This window comes from Nerophis lumbriciformis, linkage group LG05 (genome assembly GCF_033978685.3).
Source record: "Nerophis lumbriciformis linkage group LG05, RoL_Nlum_v2.1, whole genome shotgun sequence".
Taxonomy (NCBI): domain Eukaryota; kingdom Metazoa; phylum Chordata; class Actinopteri; order Syngnathiformes; family Syngnathidae; genus Nerophis; species Nerophis lumbriciformis.
This window is the reverse complement of record NC_084552.2, coordinates 51,693,658-51,715,379: the sequence shown is the minus strand read 5'-3', so window position 1 is coordinate 51,715,379 and position 21,722 is coordinate 51,693,658. Positions and strand designations below refer to the sequence as shown.

Genomic DNA, 21,722 nt, shown 5'->3' with positions numbered 1-21,722 from the left:
ACAAAATAAAAATTATTGAATTTAGGCAGCAACATTGATTTTATCTGAACTTTTATGTCTTCGTAACTGACAGATTTAAATAAAAAAGACATATTCATATACCATATACCATATACCTACTCAGTGGCCTAGTGGTTAGAGTGTCCGCCCTGAGATCGGTAGGTTGTGAGTTCAAACCCCGGCCGAGTCATACCAAAGACTATAAAAATGGGACCCATTACCTCCCTGCTTGGCACTCAGCATCAAGGGTTGGAATTGGGGGTTAAATCACCAAAATGATTCCCGGGCGCGGCCACCGCTGCTGCCCACTGCTCCCCTCACCTCCCAGGGGGTGATCAAGGGTGATGGGTCAAATGCAGAGAATAATCTCGCCACACCACGCCAGTGTGTGTGTGACAATCATTAGTACTTTAACTTTAAATATAAACAAAGCCCACACTAGGGCCAATTTAGTGTTGCCAATCAACCTATCCCCAGGTGCATGTCTTTGGAGGTGGGAGGAAGCCGGAGTACCCGGAGGGAACCGGCCACGCAGTCACGGGGAGAACATGCAAACTCCACACAGAAAGATCCCGAGCCCGGGATTGAACCCAAGACTACTCAGGACCTTCGTATTGTGAGGCAGATGCACTAACCCCTCTGCCACCGTGAAGCCCTGAATGTAAGACAATACACGTTATTTGTTTGCTATTAAAATACACACACTCTTCTGCCCTCAAGTGTTGAAACAGAGTATTACAACTGCAGAACATTCTCACAAGTTTTAAGTAAAAGGAGTGTCTTTGTTGACAAATGTCTTCCCTTAAAAAAATATTTTTTTTGTAGTAGTAGATTTGATTAGAATAGCTAGATTTGTTTAAAAAGTTTTTGATGTCCGACTGAACATGAATGCAGCATTTCAAAGCCCAAGTTGTTCCCCCTTTTAAATGCGTCATTTCATGAAACATAATGTAACCTTGTTTTCTTTGTTAAAGACTTTGCTTTAAAGATGTTTGCCATTACCGCTCGTCCACGCTTCCAGGATGCTCGTTCACGCAGTCTTTTTTTTTTTTAACCATTTGTGCTGTCACATCATAGTCAGACACGGAAATATATTTGCAAGGACGAACTGAAAGGTATGTCAATTTCTCTTGAAGTACTTTGACGTTTCTATTTTGTATTGCAATATTTGATGACTGTGGAAATGGCTGATAGTGATATGCAGGGCGAACTTTAATTTGTATAATAACTTAATGTGGACATTAGTAGCGAACATTCATTGCTGATTTTGCTATTCAGCCAATAACAGAAGTCTAATACAATTTGAATGCAATTAGTAGCTTTATAAGAATGTATATTTAATGTTGTCCATACACATTTAGAAAACATATCAGTGTTGCTCATTTTAGGGAAATGAAACTTGTGGAGGCTTTTTCCAACTATGGAAATATGAATCAGTCACTGTCATCATGCTCTTATTGTGTGTGTTAATCCTGGAGATGTGGAAGTCAGTGGTGGGCCACAATGTGAGCAAGAAGGTGCACGCAGAAGGTGACGACTGGGAGACCGACCCAGACTTTGAGGTAGTAAAGCTTGCTTTTGTGGACTTCCTGCAATGTGTGTCAAGTTCTTTAGGGTTGATGCAACCTCTTCCTGTTTCAGAATGATGTGTCGGAACAGGAGCAGAGATGGGGGGCCAAGACTATTGAGGGCTCCGGCCGCAAAGAGCACATCAGGTAAAAGGAGAGGTGCTGACTTGTGTCCACTTGTTGATGGTCAGACGTGGCGGTCAGTGTCCACCAAACCGTGCAGCAGCAGGAAGAGGAAGTGAGAGCTCAGCAACTTCTCCAAATAATGACAGCAGTCTTTTATTGTACTCTAAAATGAACACTATACATTATCAGGGCAATTCAGCCTGGGCAGGGCCCCTGAGTTCAGTTCAAAACTTGGAAGACAAACATTTTTGCAGCACATTCCTATAAACCAGTGTTTCTTAACCTTGTTGGAGGTACCAAACCCCACCAGTTTCATATGCGCATTCACCGAACCCTTCTTTAGTGAAAAATAAAATGTTTTTTTCTTTCAAATTCAAGACAAAGTTATATGTTTATGGTAACACTTTAGCATGGGGAACATATTCTAAGTAACAAAGACTTAATTTAGAGTTATTTGGTTAGGGTTAGAGCAGGGCTAGGGACTATAGGCTCTCCAGCCAGATGTGGCTCTTTTGATGACTGCATCTGGCTCTCAGATAATTCTTAGCTGACATTGCTTAACACGATAAGTAATGAATAATTCCGCTGGTAATCACAGTGTTAAAAATAACGATCAAAATATAAAACATTCTCATGCATTTTAATCCATCCATCCGTTTTCTACCGCACCCGTTCAAGAAGTCGCATTAATGGTAACAAGTATTTTATTTATTATTGGTAAGCTTCAGAATAACAATGCTATTAAAAAGAATAAGAGACTTATTATATTCTAAAAATGTTGGTCTTTCTTAAAAATGCACACATTTAGTTATATTCAGTGTTAAACAAATATTATATGGCTCTCACGGAACTACATTTTAAAATATTTGGCTTTCATGGCTCCCTCAGCCAAAAAGGTTCCCAACCCCTGGGTTAGAGGGCTAGAGTTATAATAAGGCCATGCCGAATAAGGCATTAATAAGTACTTAATAATGACTAGTTAAGAGACAATATGTTACTAATTTGCATGTTAATAAGCAACTAATTAATGGCAGATATGTTCCCCATACTAAAGTGTTACCATGTTTTATTACTGGTGCACAAAATGAACGGTGCATGAACATCGCCTTGTTCAAAGAACAAAACCAACACCGTGCATGAACTCACAACAAAATACACACCTGCATATCAGTCTGACTTCTGCTGTTGCCGTATCCGTAATACATTGATAGGGAGAAGTTTTTATTTACACGATGAGTCGGGTGTGTCTTGACCTCCGCCGAACCCCTAGGGTTCGATCGAACCCAGGTTAAGAACCACTGCTATAAACACTAGTGTTCCTGTTGTATAGAGGAATGTGGACTACTGTAAACACTTTGGCAGATCCTTACATTGACATTTTACCCTTGATCGCAAACATAGAACACTGGTGCCCAAACTTGTGATTTACATAACTCAGGCATTCCTCAAGGAACCCCTTTAAGTCCTTTCCTTTTTGTGAGTTACAATTATTTTACGTAGGAATTTACTTACCGTATTTTCCGGACCATATGGCACACTGGATTATGAGGCGCACTGGCGATGAGCGGGTCTATTCAGGTCTATTTTCATACAAAAGGCGCACCGGACTACAGAGCGCATTAAAGGGCGTATAAATATATATATATTTTTATAAATTGAAAACATTTCCTTGTGGTCTACATAACATGTAATGGTGGTTCTTTGGTCAAAATGTTGCACCGATTATGTTTTATAGATCATTTTCAAGCCACCTTCTGTTTTGTGGGCGGTCTTATTTACGTGGCTCAGCACAGTGGTACAGGGGTTAGTGCATGTGCCTCACAATACGAAGGTCCTGAGTAGTCCTGGGTTCAAGCCCGGGCTCTGGATCTTTCTGTGTGGAGTTTGCATATTCTCCCCGTGACTGCATGGGTTTCCTCCGGGTACTCCGGGTTCCTCTCACCGCCAAAAACATGCACCTGGGGATAGGTTGATTGGCAACACTAAAATTGGGTCTAGTGTGTGAATGTGAGTGTGAATGTTGTCTGTCTATTTGTGTTGGCCCTGTGATGAGGTGGCGACTTGTCCAGGGTGTACCCCGCCTTCCGCCCAAATGCAGCTGAGATAGGCTTCAGCACCCCCCGCGACCTCAAAAGGGACAAGCGGTAGAAAATGGATGGATGGACCTTCGGCAGCGTCTTTTCTCCGTCATCTTTGTTGTAGTGGTATAGCGTGCAAGAATGGGAGTGGAAGAAGTGTCAAAAGATGGAGCTAACTGTTTTAATGACATTCAGACTTTACTTAAATCAATAACAGAACAGCATCTCCTCATCCATGGCTCACTAGTGCACTAACAACGCCGGAAATGTGTCCTGCAAAAAAAAGTCCGACCGGAACTCTCTAATAACTAAAGTTCCTTGTGTGAATAATGTAAACTCACTACACCAGTATATTTTAGAGCTTTCATGGCAAGTTTACTGACAGATATAAGTAAGAACTTTACACTACTTTATATTAGAAATGGCAACAGCGGAGGATGAATGTCCCATAACCAGAAGATAGAGAAAAAGAAGAAGCTTATCGACTATGGCGTCAACATGGACTACAATTGTCAAAGCGCACACATTTTCAGGACTTATGCAGATCCCAAATACAGATCAGCAGGTACCAGAAGGTAAGAAAAGATGCTTTTGCATAATATTGCAAAACAAAACGCCAGATAATGTCTTAATTTATACACACACACCACAATAATTATCGTATGTTGAAGCACAGTACAATCCATCATAGCTTACCAAAGTCGTACTAAAACATTTTGATAGATTTTTGAGCGCCGTGTGTAACGTTCTATATTTTCAATGGAACATATTCATTTGTGGTGTTGTTTACTTGAGTCATATTGCAGTCTACACGTATCTGTTATGTGTGACTGCCATCTACTGGTGACACTTATCATTTCACCATGTACCAAATAAAATAGCTTTTATGTGGTACATAAAATACGAATTATTTCGTACATTAGGCAGACCGAGTTATAAGGCGCACTGTCGGGTTTTGAGATAATAAAATGTTTTTAAGTGCTCCTTATCGTCCGAAAAGTACGGTAACTAAGGTATTACTGTAGTATTTACTTCAGATGCACTCAGTTTGTTCAACTTCTTTAGTTATCCTAGTGGTGTTCCTCAAGGTGCCATTGTAGGTCCTCTCTTCTTCATCATTTGCGCTATTCAAGTGGCGGCCCCCCGAGTTCAGTTCGAAAATCTTGTGAGAAACTCGCTCTTTTGCAGCAGATTCTTAAAAACACTAGACTGCTGTGATCTTTCACAAGCTTTTTTTGCAGAAGGTCCTTAAAAAAAGAGCGCTCATGAGTCTGCCCACCCTTGGCCCTTAGCTTTCTGGAAACAGTTTAGTTGAATATCCCTGGTATAGGCTATTAGATGTATTTGTACATTAAAGAGGCCCTATTATGCAAAACCAACTTTTCTTACCTATTAGTACCTGTTTTTGTGTATTTGGGATCTGCATAAATCCCCAAAATTTGAAACCAAACCATGGGGGCATGGCGGAGATGTTTATAAAACAATCTTTCCTTACTTCGTACTGCCTCATGCGTGCCGTTTGGAATTTGCCCAATTTGTGACGTTGTTCCAGTTATTGACGTCAGCGGATATAATACATTTTTACCAGAAGAGCTTTGCGCAAGTCAATAAGTTCCTTCTTTTTTGCTATCCTCTGGTTGTGGGGCAGACTGGCTCGTACATGCAACTTCAGCTGTTGCCATTCTAGTACAAAGTAGCGTATAGTTCTAACTTATATCTGTCAGTAGCCTCGCTATGGAAGCGCTAAAAACTACAACATAGGGAAAAGACGCAGTCAAAGTGGAGGCACGTAAATAATACACCCCACAAAACAGCCCATCCTGAAGAGACGGTCAACAAGCGGCTTGTAGGTGGTCTGTAAAACATAATCTATGCAACATTTTGGCTAAAGACCCACCATTACATGTTATGTAGACCACAAGGAAGTATTTTAAATGTAGAAAAAAAAATCATAGTATGACCCCTTTAAAGGGAAAATGTACTTTTTGGGGGGAATTATGCCTATCGTTCACAGTCATTATGAAAGACATGACCATGGCTTGATTTTTTTAATGCATTCTCTTGTAAATAAAAGTCTGCTTATAACGGAGCCAACGGGAGCTCACTTATTCCGCCTATAAAACCCAATAAATAACCATTCAAAAAGCGCCAACAATACTCAATTTACACTGAATATTAACCAAGTATTAGTGATATTTTTTACTATAAGCACTAACGCAGACAAACTATTTATCGCAACACCGCGATCACTTCTGTGTGTCCCTCTCTTTACATCATCGAGTGATCTGCTGCTTCCTTGCTCCCTGTAAGTTTGTTGTAGATCATAAATCCTGCATCTCACTCGGACATGAGACGTCTGAGTAGGTATTACTACAAGTTGATACACTTTGACAGTCATTTAGGACTCGGAAATGGCGAGAACGACATGAAAAGACGCGGACGAAAAGTCTGGTGTGAATGAACTTGACTGGCCTGCACAGAGTCAATGTCAATCAATCAATGAATGTTTATTTATATATCCCTAAATCACAAGTGTCTCAAAGGGCTGCACACGCCTCAACGACATCCTCGGTACAAAGCCCACATAAGGGCAAGGAAAACTCACCCCAGTGGGACGTCGATGTGAATGACTATGAGAAACCTTGGAAAGGACTGCATATGTCGTAAGCAAGAGTCCTGACCTGAACCCGATAGGACACCTTTGGGATGAATTAGAGCAGAGACTGTGAGCCAGGCCTTCTCGACCAACATCAGTGTGTGACCTCACCAATGCGCTTTTGGAGAATGGTCGAAAATTCCTATAAACACACTCCGCAACCTTGTGGACAGCCTTTCCAGAAGAGTTGAAGCTGTAATAGCTGCAAAAGGTGGACTGACATCATATTGAACCCTGTGGGTTAGGAATGGGATGGCACTTCAAGTTCATATGTGAGTCAAGTTAGGTGGCCAAATACTTTTGGAAATATAGTGTATATACTTACATTATGTATATAGAATCCTAACGGAGGTGTTTGGATGTTATTTTCAGGGCTTTATAGGCGGAAGCGAGCGGACTTTCATCGAATGTATTTAATATTTAGAATGCAAAACAAAAAATAACATATCAATCAATCAATCAATGTTTATTTATATAGCCCTGAATCACAAGTGTCTCAAAGGGCTGCACAAGCCACAACGACATCCTCGGTACAAAGCCCACATAAGGGCAAGGAAAAACTCACCCCAGTGGGACGTCGATGTGAATGACTATGAGAAACCTTGGAGAGGACCGCATATGTGGGTAACCCCCCCCTCTAGGGGATGTCGAGTGGGTCTGACATAATATTGTGAGAGTCCAGTCCATAGTGGATATAACATAATAGTAAGAGACCAGTCCATAGTGGGGCCAGCAGGACACCATCCCGAGCGGAGGCGGGTCAGCAGCGCAGAGATGTTCCCAGCCGATGCACAGGCGAGCGGTCCACCCCGGGTCCCGACTCTGGAAAGCCAGCACTTCATCCATGGCCACTGGACCTGTGCCCCCCCCCCCCCCCCCCCCTATTTAAAGGCTAGAGTATACAAATGAGTTTTAAGATGCTTCTACTTAGGTAGCATCTCTAATTGTTACCTGGAGGGCATTCCATAGTACTGAAGCCCGAATAGAAAACGCTCTATAGCCCGCAGACTTTTTTTGGGCTCTAGGAATCACTAATAAGCCGGAGTTCTTTGAACGCAGATTTCTTGCCGGGACATATGGTACAATACAATCGACAAGATAGGACGGAGCTAGACCGTGTAGTATTTTATACGTAAGTAGTAAAACCTTAAAGTCACATCTTAAGTGCACAGGAAGCCAGTGCAGGTGAGCCAGTATAGGCGTAATATGATCAAACTTTCTTGTTCTTGTCAAAAGTCTAGCAGCCGCATTTTGTACCAATTGTAATCTTTTAATGCTAGACATAGGGAGACCCGAAAATATATAGTCATGTCTTTCATAATGATTGTGAACGATAGGCAAAATTCCAAAAAAAGTGCAGTTCCCCTTTAAACTAGTTTCTGCTGCCATGTTCAGCAGTGAAAAGGACAGGAAGATTCGGCAAGAAATGAAATCAGAGCGAAAACAGAACTCTTGAGTACTAGACAAGGTTATATGTACTTTCCATTAGATTCTGAAATTGATGTATAGAAATATATAAGTGACATAAAGCTTTTTATTACCCCAAACAGCAGAGAAAGGACACGCTTACGGTTTACAGGGGTATTTTTTAAATGCGTTTTGGTGCTCAAAAATGAAGATATAAGGATAGTAAAAGCTATTCCAATTAATAGTAGAATCTTTCTGTATCGACCTGTAACTGCAAAATGGCCACATTAAACGTTCATATTTCATTTACTGTCCAGTGTTGCAGAGCTGAGACAGACGGTGGCCGCGGAGCACGAGCAGGTGAAGCACCAGGAGGAGACCCCCAAAGCGTCTTACGGCTATGGGGGCAGGTTTGGAGTAGAGAAGGACCGCATGGACAAGGTTCGATGGACCGTCAACCTGCTTGTTGCAGTTAAAGGCAAGCTGTCTGACAGGACTGTGTATGTGTATGTGGACGTGTAGGTGGCCATGGGACACGACTACGTGGCTCAGGTGGAGAAGCACAGCTCCCAGAAAGACGCGGCCAGAGGCTTTGGAGGGAAATTTGGGGTTGAGAAGGACCGCGTGGACAAGGTAAGAGGACATTATGTTTCCATAGTGATTTTGTGCTGCTTCCTGACAAATGACATGTGGGTAGTGTGGTCACAAAAGGGTTTATCATTGTTGTTGTTTCCTGAAAGCTTCATTAGAATCCGACCATAACCTTTTGAGTTATTTTGCTAACTAGCTAACGGACAAAATTACTTAACCTCCTGGCAGAGGTAATGACCTCTATTGCTTGTATTCCATCACGTGACTTCTTCCCGGAAGTGAAAACCAGTGGTGGTCAACCAAGCCAAGATAGCAGCACGCAAACTATCTGAGTACAAAAGAGGTTTAAATCTTCCTTCAAAAAGCAGATACAAGCAAGAAATTTAACTATGCAACGGAATAGATCCCTATACTTAATAAAAAAAAAAAGATTTGTCGAGTAATATCAATGATTATACGTCAGTCCCCTTCCCAGACATATCGATCTATTGTGCTCCAGACGCCATTCTACACCACAAAACAGATAAAAACTTAGAAAAGCATGGAGGTCTACAACTTCTTTGTGTGTGGCTGGGTCAAGGACATTGGTGTCAAGACTCTCCAGGGTAAATACGGATCGTTTTTGTTGGGGTAAGGTTGCATTTCTTGATTTAACTTAGTGTCAACCGCCATGTTTATTGTTGCTGTTGCGCGCGCCATTTACGAGTAGCTTGTTTTTCCCCGTCTTTATCAAAATATAACTATAGATGTCAACGTTGTTTCTATGCTGAAACCTTCCTTGAGGATTGCGGTATATAGCTCGGTTGGTAGAGTGGCCGTGCCAGCAACTTGAGGTTTACAGGTTCGATCCCCACTTCCGCCATCCTAGTCACTGCCGTTGAGTCCTTGAGCAAGACACTTTACCCACCTGCTCCCAGTGCCACCCACACTGGTTTAAATGTAACTTAGATATTGGGTTTCACTATGTAAAAGCGCTAAATAAATATAATTCAATTCAATTATTTTGGTAAAAGCTTCCCAGCAGGCACAAGACATTTAAACAACGTTGAGAACTTGTTGAAGTAGGTCCTGACGTTGAGCAGCTCAAACATAACGTTGAAACAACATGCTTTTTGACGACGTTTAATCAATACTGCGTTCTGACGTTGAGTTGACCATTGAAATTTGGTAATCTCCCAACCAACAACGTGGATCCAACGCTGGACATCAACGTTGTCTCAATTCACCAATACAACTATTTTGTAACGTTGTTCCAAAGTCCGTTTTAAAGGACATGTATGTATAATCAACGTTGTATCAATGTCTTGTGCCTGCTGGGTTAACTCTTTTACGTTTTATTTTACATTTGCTTTTTTTTATTTAGACTCGCCGAGTTGGTGACTTTGAAACACTCGTAGCAAACGTGTTTAAGAAATACAAATAATATCAAGATAATACTTAGATGGGGAATAATAAACATTAGAAGTATATCAAACAAACCTTTAACGAAGTGATCACTGAAAACTTGTGCGTTCTTCGACGCGGCTCCCTCGGACTAGTGTGTGTGCTACTTTTCTGGTTGTCGTTTTGTAAAATCTTGCACTCTTCCGCCCTTTTTCATAACCCTTTCGAGGAACTCTTAAGATACATTTATCCTTTTCCCGATTTGAACTATTAGTACAGCCGAAAACAACACAAGCATAGAGCATTTTATCTTCTAGAAAGTCTAAATTGCGCCGAGTACCCATTGAGAACAGAGCTACCTTGACCACCACTCATTTAATGAGCGGGACGTGACGTCATGTTAATCCAAGCAATACAAACACATGGCACAGCATAGGAGGGCAGGTCTTTTTGGGGCCTACAGTCAGAGGTTCTTTTGCATCTCAAGTGAGGACTTGTAGTTTGAAAGGTGTGTGAATATAGACGATATACGATAGAGCTTTTAATAATATCGTCATAATTCATGTGGTTGACACATTCTAGCTGTGTCCTGCATATTTGCCAACGACAAGCGAACCAACATGTCCACAACGCAATATGGAGACCCTGCTCGCGAGTTAGCGGCTAACGTCCCTCCACTGTACGAAGGACTTTTCTAAGTCACAAATCCTTGCCCTCATTGTATATTTTTTACAAGTACTATTATCACTGGAGCATGTGGAATAGCTAAACAGGAATACAATAAACCAGTGCTTCTCAATTATTTTTTGTGGGAAAATCTTTTCCTTGCCCTCCCTAAATTGAAATACGATTAAGAACCTCATAATATTTATTAATCTGTACAAACCTCTCTTTGAATTGCCGGCACCAGCACTTACATACCACCTAGCTGTGTGTGTTGTTTTTAAACCTTATTGTATACTTACATATACAGTACAGGCCAAACGTTTGGACACACCTTCAATTCAATGCGTGTTCTTTATTTTCACGACTATTTACATTGTAGATTGTCACTGAAGGCATCAAAACTATGAATGAACACATGTGGAGTTATGTACTTAACAAAAAAAGGTGAAATAACTGAATACATGATTTATATTCTAGTTTCTTCAAAATAGCCACCCTATGCTATGGTTACTGCTTTGCACTCTCTTGGCATTCTTTCGATGAGCTTCAAGCACACCTGTGAAGTGAAAACCATTTCAGGTGACTACCTCTTGAAGCTCATCGAGAGAATGCCAAGAGTGTGCGAAAAAAGTAACCAGAGCAAAGGGTGGCTATTTTGAAGAAACTAGAATATAAAACATGTTTTCAGTTATTTCATCTTTTTTTGTTAAGTACATAACTCCACATGTGTTCATTCATAGTTTTGATGCCTTCAGTGACAATCTACAATGTAAATAGTCATGAAAATAATGAAAACACATTGATTAAGAAGGTATGTCCAAACGTTTGGCCTGTACTGTATATGTCATATTTCCTGGTGAGCCTGTTGCTCAATTGGAGCAGTGCTGTCACGTAGCTGGAGGCTTGTCAATCGTTCAAGAAGTAAAATGATGCTAATACTCGAAGTCCCCACTGACACTTCACTGGGGGGTGGGGGGGCTTGTCTGCTCCACTATTTAAGAAGCACTGCAATAAACCATATTAACCACTAAGAGAGGCATCAATACAAAAATCGACAGTGGTGATCAACATTCCCTCTAAGGTGCGCGCCTGCGCAATTGCGCACTGCTCAAGCGTCCTCTGCGCACAGCAAATATATGCCGCGCACCAAATCAAATCCCATCTGAATTCTAAACAAAATAAACACATTTATTCTGTATAATTTTGCAATGCAACTCTGAGTGACAGTGACAACAAGCGGCCCTAACGGTGTTCGTCAACACCGTTCAATTGAACACCGTTCAATTATTGTAACGTCTATATCGAGATGCTTCGAGGACAGGAATTATATCGATCACTTTATTGAGCAAAACTGTTTATATTCGGCCATAACCACACCAACTTCTATCTCGAAAAACTAGTCATTTTCTGCCGTACAAACCAGGCCAAAACCAACTTGTCATCTGTCACCAACACGCATGGCACTAAGCCACTGGTGCGTTTATGGCCACACAAAAAGTGGGACAACTCAAACACCACACAAAGTTACACTACGACTCCTCAGTCATACGTGTGCTTATTCTACTGTCATTTATTATTAATGTTAATTTATTGATATTAATCATGGAATGCTGTTGCTAGAGAAAGTTACAGGAATGCACACTTCATCCTATGCTTACATTTCATTGTGCAACATGAGGATGTTTAAGGGCAACTAAATGTGATCTCTGAAAGGGGTACAAATGATTTCCAAAGCAGGACCCCCACCCAGACATATTGTACAATACTAACCCATAGCTTATGAAAAACAAGATTTATTTTATTTTCCTTACAAGTGGGCCAAATCACTAATATTACAAAATAATCTCACGAAAATGACTCCTCTCATTTGAGTGTTATTATAAAAGATTGGTTTGAGACAGGTGTGCTGCTGGTATTGCCACGTGTGATGTTGCTCACATGTGCTCTACTGAATGCTCAGGGAGTTTTTGTGTTTGCTCACACACATGAACAATTAGAGGGAACATTGGTGGTGATCAACACTGGCCCTAACCAATCTGGCGCCCTAGGCAAGATTTTAGGTGGCGCGCCCCAGCCACATCGGCAGTGAAGTGTATATACTCACAAGAAACCGAATAGCTTTGTCTTTGACCTTTTTTTTTTTTTACTTACAACTATACCTAATATATAAAGGCGTGGAAAAGTGACTATTACCTGCAGAGCAAACATTAGCTAACCAGAAGGCAATAACAATGTAAACAAAAAACACCTGCTTAAAAGATCTAATACAAATGTCCCTGAGGAATGTAAGGTGGGAGTACTATAATTACCTAACGTTACATTATTATTTTCCATAACAATTTAGCCCCCTCCACAAAATTAACCCGACGTTAAAACAGAACTAGCTATTTATTGATTAGCAATTGCCGAATCATGTAACATTAGCTTAATGCTAAAGAGCCAGGTTACTATCACATTCTGTAACAGACAAATAATTTCATGTTGGCTAACGTTACCTACCTGCTACCTCTGTCTTTTCTCGTTTCTCCTCCTCTTCTTTTCTCTTTTTTCTTCCCTGGGCACCTGACAGTTTTGGCCGTTTTGACATCTTGTGTTGATTTTTTGATGTGGTGACGTCCAAAAAGAGTCATGATACGGGAAGGGAGGGGCTCACCGTGCGGGGGGAGGGGCGTAATGTTGTAACAAATAATATTTCTATTAAATAGGCTTTACTTTGCATTTTAATTAACGTGGGATTATTTTTTGTATTTAGAAATAATAGTACGAACTTTTTTTTCTTTTTTTTTTTCTCCAACATTTGTGGCACTGGCGTGGCGCCCCCTGATGGACGGCGCCCTTAGCATTTGCCTATACGGCCTATGCCACGGGCCGGCCCTGGTGGTGATACCATATCAGTATATGGTTGGTAATGCAGTTATCAGATCAATATTTTTTATTGTGACAAAATATTTTTTTTTGAAAACCAAAGAAAATAAGTCCCTGGACACAGGAGGACCAAAAAAGAAAATATTTAAATCCGAGCCAATAGTGTTTTTTGCTTGTATTTAGTTATTTTTCACTATTGACTCTATTTTGCTCAAAATATTGTACGTAACAAAAGGAAAAAGGAAATAATTGGAATTACTGATATTGTTACACGGACATCCTGTGTTTTATTTATGTGGATATCAGCCCATGTAACTACTTGATGTTGGCTCGATCGCCCAAAACCCATCCAAACAGAAGAATACGTATTTAATACATTTCAACCGGAGTGTAGATATAACCATGTTACAACAGAAAGTAAAAACATGTTACCAGTAAATTAGCAAGTAGATTATTAATAGTTTTTAAAAATGAATACACACAAGTAATGATGCAATATGTTACGTCAGTTGAGTTTAAAATCAATTCCTAAATGTGTCCATGCAGTCTGCTCTGGGCTTTGAGTATAAAGGACAAGTCCAGCAGCATACGTCACAGAAAGGTGAGTCAAAAGAACGAGAAATAAAGAAAACCATACTTGTGTTACGTCTGGTGTGTTATCGTTCTGTGCACAGACTACTCCAAAGGCTTTGGGGGCAAATATGGCGTGGAGAAGGAAAAAGTGGACAAAGCTGCTCTGGGCTACGACTACAAAGGCCAAACAGAGAAGCATCAATCTCAAAAAGGTTAGTCGACTCACAGCTCATGTTTTCTCCCTCTTTTTTTAGGTTAGTCGACGCTGCTGCTCGACTAGGACGCGACTCACAACTCAGGTTTTCGCCATCTTTTTTTTTTATCAACCAGATTATTCCAAAGGGTTCGGGGGAAAATATGGCGTGGAGAAGGAAAAAGTGGACAAAGCAGCTCTGGGCTACGACTACAAAGGCCAAACAGAGAAGCATCAATCTCAAAAAGGTTAGTCGACCCACAGCTCATGTTTTCTCCCTCTTTTTTTAGGTTAGTCGACGCTGCTGCTCGACTAGGGCTCGACTCACAGCTCATGTTTTGTCCCTCTTTTTTTTATCAACCAGATTATTCCAAAGGGTTCGGGGGAAAATATGGCGTGGAGAAGGAAAAAGTGGACAAAGCCGCTCTGGGCTATGACTACAAAGGCCAAACGGAGAAGCATCAATCTCAAAAAGGTTAGTCGACTCACAGCTCATGTTTTCTCCCTCTTTTTTTAGGTTAGTCGACGCTGCTGCTCGACTAGGACGCGACTCACAACTCAGGTTTTCGCCATCTTTTTTTTTTATCAACCAGATTATTCCAAAGGGTTCGGGGGAAAATATGGCGTGGAGAAGGAAAAAGTGGACAAAGCCGCTCTGGGCTACGACTACAAAGGCCAAACGGAGAAGCATCAATCTCAGAAAGGCGAGTCGACGCTGCTGCTCGACTGCTGCTCGACTCACAGCTCATGTTTTCTCTCTCTTTTTTTATCTAACCAGATTATTCCAAAGGGTTCGGGGGCAAGTTTGGCGTGGAGAAGGAAAAAGTGGACAAAGCCGCTCTGGGCTACGACTACAAAGGCCAAACAGAGAAGCATCAATCTCAGAAAGGCGCGTCGACGCTGCTGCTCGACTGCGGCATGACTCCGAGCTCACGTTTCCACTCTCTTTATCATCAATGCAGACTATTCCAAAGGTTTCGGAGGCAAATATGGCGTGGAGAAGGAGAAAGTGGACAAAGCGGCCGTGGGATACGACTATTTGGGCCGCACGGAAAAGCACCAGTCCCAAACAGGTAAGGAAAGATACGCCGCAAGCATTTTGCCGCGCTCATTCAATACATCCCACTGATCCAGTGGACTTGTTTAGATTACTCAACAGGTTTTGGCGGTCGCTATGGTGTGCAGTCAGAGCGTATGGATAAGGTTTGTAAGGAGGATGTCAGAAATGAATAACATTTTAATCAATCTGTAACTTTATGTAAATATTGTATTTGAAGAGTGCATCAGGCTTCTCTGACATGGACTCCCCTGCCTCTGCTTATGAGAAGACACAACCAATAGAAGCCTGTGAGCTCTTTATCACTTTGTTATTATACTTAATGTACCCAACTTTTTCAATTCATTCATCCTCCCTCCGTCATTGTGTTCTGGGCAGCCGGCGCCAGCGCGGGGAAGCTTAAGGCTCGTTTCGAGAGCATGGCCAAGGCCTCTGACGAGGAGAACTCACGCAGAGTAGAGGAGGAGAGAAGCAGGCGGAAAGACAGAGAGAAGAGCGAGCGAGAGGAAGCCAAACGTGGACAGCAGGTGATCCGCCATAAAGGCTTCCTCTGAAGTCTCGGTGAAGAATGTCACTTCTTTGGTGTGAATGTTCGCTGCAGGTGCAGAAGAGCAGAGAGGCAGCAGAGTGTGAAGTCCCACCAGAGGACGACTCGAACGTGCAAGAAGAAACACAACCACAGGTCAGAATGACCTATGTTATGCTACTAAATGTATATACTAGGGCTGTGAATCTTTGGGTGTCCCACGATTTGATTCAATATCGATTCTTGGGGTCCCACGATTCTCGATTCAAAAACGATTTTTTCCCCGATTCAAACCGATTCTCTATTCATTCAATACATAGGATTTCTGCAGGATCTACCCCAGTCTGCTGACATGCAAGCAGAGTAGTAGATTTTTGTAAAAAGCTTTTATAATTGTAAAGGACAATATTTTATCAACTGATTGCAATAATGTAAATTTGTTTTAACTATTAAATGAACCAAAAATATGACTTATTTTATCTTTGTGAAAATATTGGACACAGTGTGTTGTCAAGCTTATGAGATGCGATGCAAGTGTAAGCCACTGTGACACTATTGTTCTTTTTTTAATTTTTTTTATAAATGTCTAATCGTGTCAATGAGGGATTTTTAATCACTGCTATGTTGAAATTGTTACTAATATTGATACTGTTGTTGATGATAATCATTTTTGTTTCACTACTTTTGGTTTGTTCTGTGTCGTGTTTGTGTCTCCTCTCAATTGCTCTGTTTATTGCAGTTCTGGGTGTTGCTGGGTCGGGTTTGGTTTTGGAATTGGACTGCATTGTTATGGTATTGCATTGGACTGCATTGTTATGGTATTGCTGTGTATTGTTTTGTTGGATTGATTAATTAAAAACTTTTTTTTTTTTTAAATTACAAAATAAATAAGAATAAAAATAAAAAGATTTAAAAAAAATGAGAATCAATTCTGAATCGCACAACGCGAGAATCGCGATTCGAATTCGAATTGATTTTTCCCCACACCCCTAGTATATATAGTAGGTTAAATCAGTGTTTCTTAACCATAGGGCCCTGGGCCCATTGTCGGGCCGCCAGCACCCCTTCGAGGACCGTCAAAAGATATCTGTTTCTCACCTGTGGTCGGTCCGTATGGGCCACAGCGGTACTCAGTTGTAATACATTTTTCCACCACCTCTGGCAGTAATGACAATATCAAACAAACAGAAGAAGTCTGGAGCTAAAGTCATAGAGAAGTTTCTTAAGCGCAAAAATTACGACTAAAGTGGTGAAGGTGTAGTTTTATTTGCACTTATATTCTATTTACAGTTCGGTTAGCACTGCGTAATTGTATGGAATTTTTTGTGTACCCCACTTTCCGCCCGAATGCAGCTGAGATAGGCTCCAGCACCCCCCGCGACCCCGAAAGGGACAAGCGGTAGAAAATGGATGGATGGAGTCTCTTTTTTTGCAGTATATTTGATTAGTATTTGTTTTTGTATAGTCTGACATAAGCCTTGATAATAATCTTTGTGATTAACATATTGTTTGACAAGGTTGTAAACTGTAAGTAGGTTACATATAATTATTAAAAAAGATTAAAATTAAGAGTGAGATTACTAATTCAGTCTTAATATTTGAGTTTGTTTTGGAAAAGTTGGGCCATGAGGTCAATAAGGTTAAAGATGATTCACTTGTAATCCACACTTCCAACACAAGGGGCCATCATTGCGCAGTACAACTCATTTTTAAATACCTGATATGAGGTGGCGACTTGTCCAGGGTGTACCACACCTACCGCCCGAATGCAGCTGAGATAGGCTCCAGCACCCCCTGTGACCCCAAAAGGGAAAAGCGGTAGAAGATGGATGGATAAAAGCCCTTTTTTTAAATGTTCATGTTTTTTATCAAATCTAGATTTATGAGGAGCAGCCAGAATCCGGCGATGAGCCTCCAGCTTTGCCCCCACGCTCAGACCATTTCCAGGATGAACTGCCACCCCCTGTGGAACAGGAGGAGATCGACGTGTATGATGAACCCACGGTGGAGGCTGGAGGCGATGACTACAAGGAGTACATCGGCGACGACTACGAGGAAGTTGCCACAGCGCCCCCTGTGGTGGAGGAAATAGGCGACGAGTACGAGGAAGTTGCCACAGCGCCCCCTGTGGTGGAGGAAGTAGGCGATGACTACGAGGAAGTTGCCACAGCGCCCCCTGTGGTGGAGGAAGTAGGCGATGACTACGAGGAAGTTGCCACAGCACTGCCTCCTCCACCTTGGTCAGGTATGGCATCACAACATGCTGCTTGTCACTTTCCACTGGAATACTGCAGGACAAGACGCCCCTTGCCACATCGCGCTTCAAATATTGCAGCTTTACCACATTGCAGATTTTTTTTAAAGCATATTCTACAATTTCTTGGTTCAAAACTAAACCATTTTAAAATGGTTCAATAAACTAAAGGTATTATTACTACAGTAATATTGGCCACTGAAGGACACAAACCAATTAGAGCGCGGTTCAGTATTGTGGCCCCTGATTGGCTCAACCTCAGGAAGCCTTACTATATTGGATTTAGAGTGTAAAAGTGAAAAACGTGTTATTTCATGTTCAAAAAATTATTTAGAAAATTGTAAAAAAAAAATTCTGCTTCAGTTATGAAATTTTTTGATTTATAATTCCTCCATCCATCCATCCATCTTCTTCCGCTTATTCGAGGTCGGGTCACGGGGGCAGCAGCCTAAGCAGGGAAGCCCAGACTTCCCTCTCCCCAGCCACTTCGTCCAGCTCTTCCTGTGGGACCCCGAGGCGTTCCCAGGCCAGCCGGGAGACATAGTCTTCCCAACGTGTCCTGGGTCTTCTCCGCGGCCTCCTACCGGTCGGACATGCCCTAAACACCTCCCTAGGGAGGCGTTCGGGTGGCATCCTGACCAGATGCCCGAACCACCTCATCTGGCTCCTCTCGATGTGGAGGAGCAGCGGCTTTACTTTGAGCTCCCCCCGGATGGCAGAGCTTCTCACCCTATCTCTAAGGCCCCCGCCACCCGGCAAAGGAAACTCAATTCGGCCGCTTGTACCCGTGATCTTGTCCTTTCGGTCATAACCCAAAGCTCATGACCATAGGTGAGGATGGGAACGTAGATCGACCGGTAAATTGAGAGCTTTGCCTTTCGGCTCAGCTCCTTCTTCACCACAACGGATCGATACAGCGTCCGCATTACTGAAGACGCCGCACCGATCCGCCTGTCGATCTCACGATCCACTCTTCCATCACTCGTGAACAAGACTCCGAGGTACTTGAACTCCTCCACTTGGGGCAAGATCTCCTCCCCAACCCGGAGATGGCACTCCACCCTTTTCCGGGCGAGAACCATGGACTCGGACTTGGAGGTGCTGATTCTCATCCCAGTCGCTTCACACTCGGCTGCAAACCGATCCAGTGAGAGCTGAAGATCCTGGCCAGATGAAGCCATCAGGACCACATCATCTGCAAAAAGCAGAGACCTAATCCTGCAGCCACCAAACCAGATCCCCGCAACGCCTTGACTGCGCCTAGAAATTCTGTCCATAAAAGTTATGAACAGAATCGGTGACAAAGGGCAGCATTGGCGGAGTCCAACCCTCACTGGAAACGTGTCCGACTTACTGCCGGCAATGCGGACCAAGCTCTGGCACTGAGCATACAGGGAGCAGACTGCCACAATCAGACAGTCCGGTACCCCATACTCTCTGAGCACTCCCCACAGGACTTCCCGAGGGACACGGTCGAATGCCTTCTCCAAGTCCACAAAACACATGCAAAAAAATTGTTTACCAGATCATGTTCAGAACCAATTGAGGGACAACTGTTAAAATACATATAAATGAGAAATTAATTGGATAAGTAAACATTTGATTTTATTTATCTTTTATTAAAGACTCTTGTTTGCAAAGACAGCAAGAAGTGGAGCAGAACCTCTTTGTTGAATTCAATAGTGTTTCCTCATCTTTTTTTTTTGTCCTGTCCAGCTACTCAGGCAAATCTTTGTTAATGTAGATGCCCATATCTGCTGTAAAGATTTACTGTACAAAAGAGAAGTGTGGGATACTTCTCTTGTTGCCTTATTTGTGTTTGACTTTATTTAAATGGATTTATATTAATGTTAAGAGCAGGAGGGCATAGAAAGAGGGAAAAAAGGAAGACAGAGGGAGAAATTGCAGAGACAAGAGGGGCATAACAACAAAAACAGAACATCAGCAAATAGGATATGTACAAATATGATATAAAAAGTGATGGCAAAGAAGCAGTTATTGAAGTAAATATTAGTAACACAGAAATGACAATGAATATTATTGCACTACAAATGGAGCAATAGAAATAGCACTATTGATTATGAATAATAATTACTTCTATCAACAATACAATTGTTTCAAATGCAATACACACGTGATGAAAACTTGAAATACAAAAGAAAGCAGATAAACGGAGAGGAAGAAAGAGAAGCGAACTGTATCCACCTTGTAGATTGTTATAGTAACAATAGGTTAAGCTTTGTAAGTGTGCTGGTGTTACCCAGTTTCCCCTAGGGGAACAATATTAATCTATGTTTGATGAAACGTGATTATATGCATGAGTGTATGTATGTTTGTACAGTGAGTGTGCGTGTGGATGTATGTACTGTATTTGTGTATGTATGTGGGTAAGTACCAATTTCTCATCTTCTTAAAGTGCTGGCACTTGCAATTTTCTTCGGCCCTATGGTGACTTATGCGGTTTTATTAAATTTTTTAAAAAGCAGTTTGGCAGTGTACAATTAACTTGTTTTTAATATCGCTACAGCTATAAATGACTATGAAGACCTGTCAGGTGGCGTCCAAGCGAAAGCAATATACGACTATCAAGGAGGTATGTTGTTACTTTTTGCCTTTTTTTCCTGTGCTCTTGCACGAACATATCTGCTCACTTTTCGCAGAGGACACCGATGAGATCTCCTTCAACCCGGACGACCTGATCACCAACATCGAGATGATCGATGAGGGGTGGTGGAAGGGCTACTGCCACGGACGCACCGGCCTCTTTCCAGCAGCGTACGTTAAGCTGATGCAGTAAACTCCGCTACTTTTAGTCACGGTCTTGAGTGGTGAGGCTCGTATGGCAACAAATTCAATAGGCCTGTGTTCCAGATAGTTTATTTGAAGTCTGAGCTTTGTGTGGTTTAAATGGGAAAATTGGAAACTCATCATATGAGGAAAACAAGTAGGTGTTTTATCCATCCTGTTTGCTGATAAAAAATATCAAAATATACATGAGAACAATCAAGCCATTGGTCTGCTCACATCTTCTACTTGCATCTGTCCGTACATTTATAGCTGCTGTTCCACACAAATAAAGACAATAATATCCTTAGCATTGTTATCCTCATTGTGAGTCACTTGTCAGAGTCATCGTGGATAAAATGTATTTACAGTCTCTGAGGGTGAAGGTTTGGAAGCAAAACAAACATCTTGTTTCACCAGGCAATGCCCTTCTTCTTCTTGACCCGACCCCCTTTCTTTCTCAGTCGCATGGCTTTCAGCTTCTTGGCCTGTCGCTGGTTCATCCACACAGGGTACTGTCCATGCTCATTCAACATAGTCTTCTTGTTGCGCTTGCTGTCCAATTCCATTTTACGCTCTGCAATGCGAATGGGGGAAAAACAATTACAAATAAATCAATGATAAAGATTTCAAAGAAAGGCAATTAAAAATAAACCAATGATAAAGATTCCAAAGGAAGGATGATGATAAGCCTCACTCACCACCATCGCCAGCTTCTGTCGTAACATCAGCGTCCTCCTTGATCTTTTCAGCCGGCACCACAGTGGCGATCTCCTCCAGGTCGGTCATGATGGCATCGCCTTTCTTGTCGTTACTCAGGGCTTGTTTCAGGCGGACTAACTCCTTTGGGGCGTTTTTCTTCCTCTTCTCTGCTCGCATCTTCCTCTTCCGTTTGCTACGCAAGCTTTTGGCCATGTTTGTTGATGTTCTGTCTGGGAAGGCAAAGGAAACGTACAAGTGACATCGCTGCTGGCTGGTTCTCCACAGTGGTCACT

At 41.9% G+C, this 21,722-nt stretch overlaps 2 protein-coding genes across 6 annotated transcripts; one reads left to right on the top strand and one right to left on the bottom strand.

The window, feature by feature from the left end:
- The first annotated feature begins 986 nt into the window (after positions 1 to 986).
- Positions 987 to 21,659, top strand: hcls1 (hematopoietic cell-specific Lyn substrate 1). Of its 5 annotated transcripts, XM_061959574.2 has the most exons (20): positions 987 to 1,115; positions 1,479 to 1,562; positions 1,642 to 1,715; positions 8,153 to 8,276; positions 8,358 to 8,468; positions 13,887 to 13,941; positions 14,015 to 14,125; positions 14,244 to 14,354; positions 14,471 to 14,581; positions 14,700 to 14,810; positions 14,885 to 14,995; positions 15,069 to 15,179; positions 15,254 to 15,309; positions 15,384 to 15,453; positions 15,542 to 15,690; positions 15,765 to 15,845; positions 17,568 to 17,781; positions 17,833 to 17,934; positions 20,471 to 20,536; positions 20,604 to 21,659. In XM_061959574.2, the coding sequence occupies exons 2-20, from the start codon at positions 1,479 to 1,481 to the stop codon at positions 20,738 to 20,740; spliced, it is 1,989 nt and encodes a 662-aa protein (XP_061815558.1). In that variant the 5' UTR covers positions 987 to 1,115; the 3' UTR covers positions 20,741 to 21,659. The 5 variants fall into 5 exon arrangements, with proteins under 5 accessions (XP_061815558.1, XP_061815557.1, XP_061815561.1 ...); XM_061959573.2 differs by having other exon boundaries at positions 17,568 to 17,934; XM_061959577.2 differs by lacking the exon at positions 14,471 to 14,581 and having other exon boundaries at positions 17,568 to 17,934.
- llph (LLP homolog, long-term synaptic facilitation factor) lies at positions 20,805 to 21,642 on the bottom strand. The gene is made up of 2 exons (XM_061959586.2): positions 21,429 to 21,642; positions 20,805 to 21,304 (listed from the first exon to the last, which is right to left on the bottom strand). The coding sequence occupies exons 1-2, from the start codon at positions 21,640 to 21,642 to the stop codon at positions 21,141 to 21,143; spliced, it is 378 nt and encodes a 125-aa protein (XP_061815570.1). The 3' UTR covers positions 20,805 to 21,140.
- Positions 21,660 to 21,722: the final 63 nt, after the last annotated feature.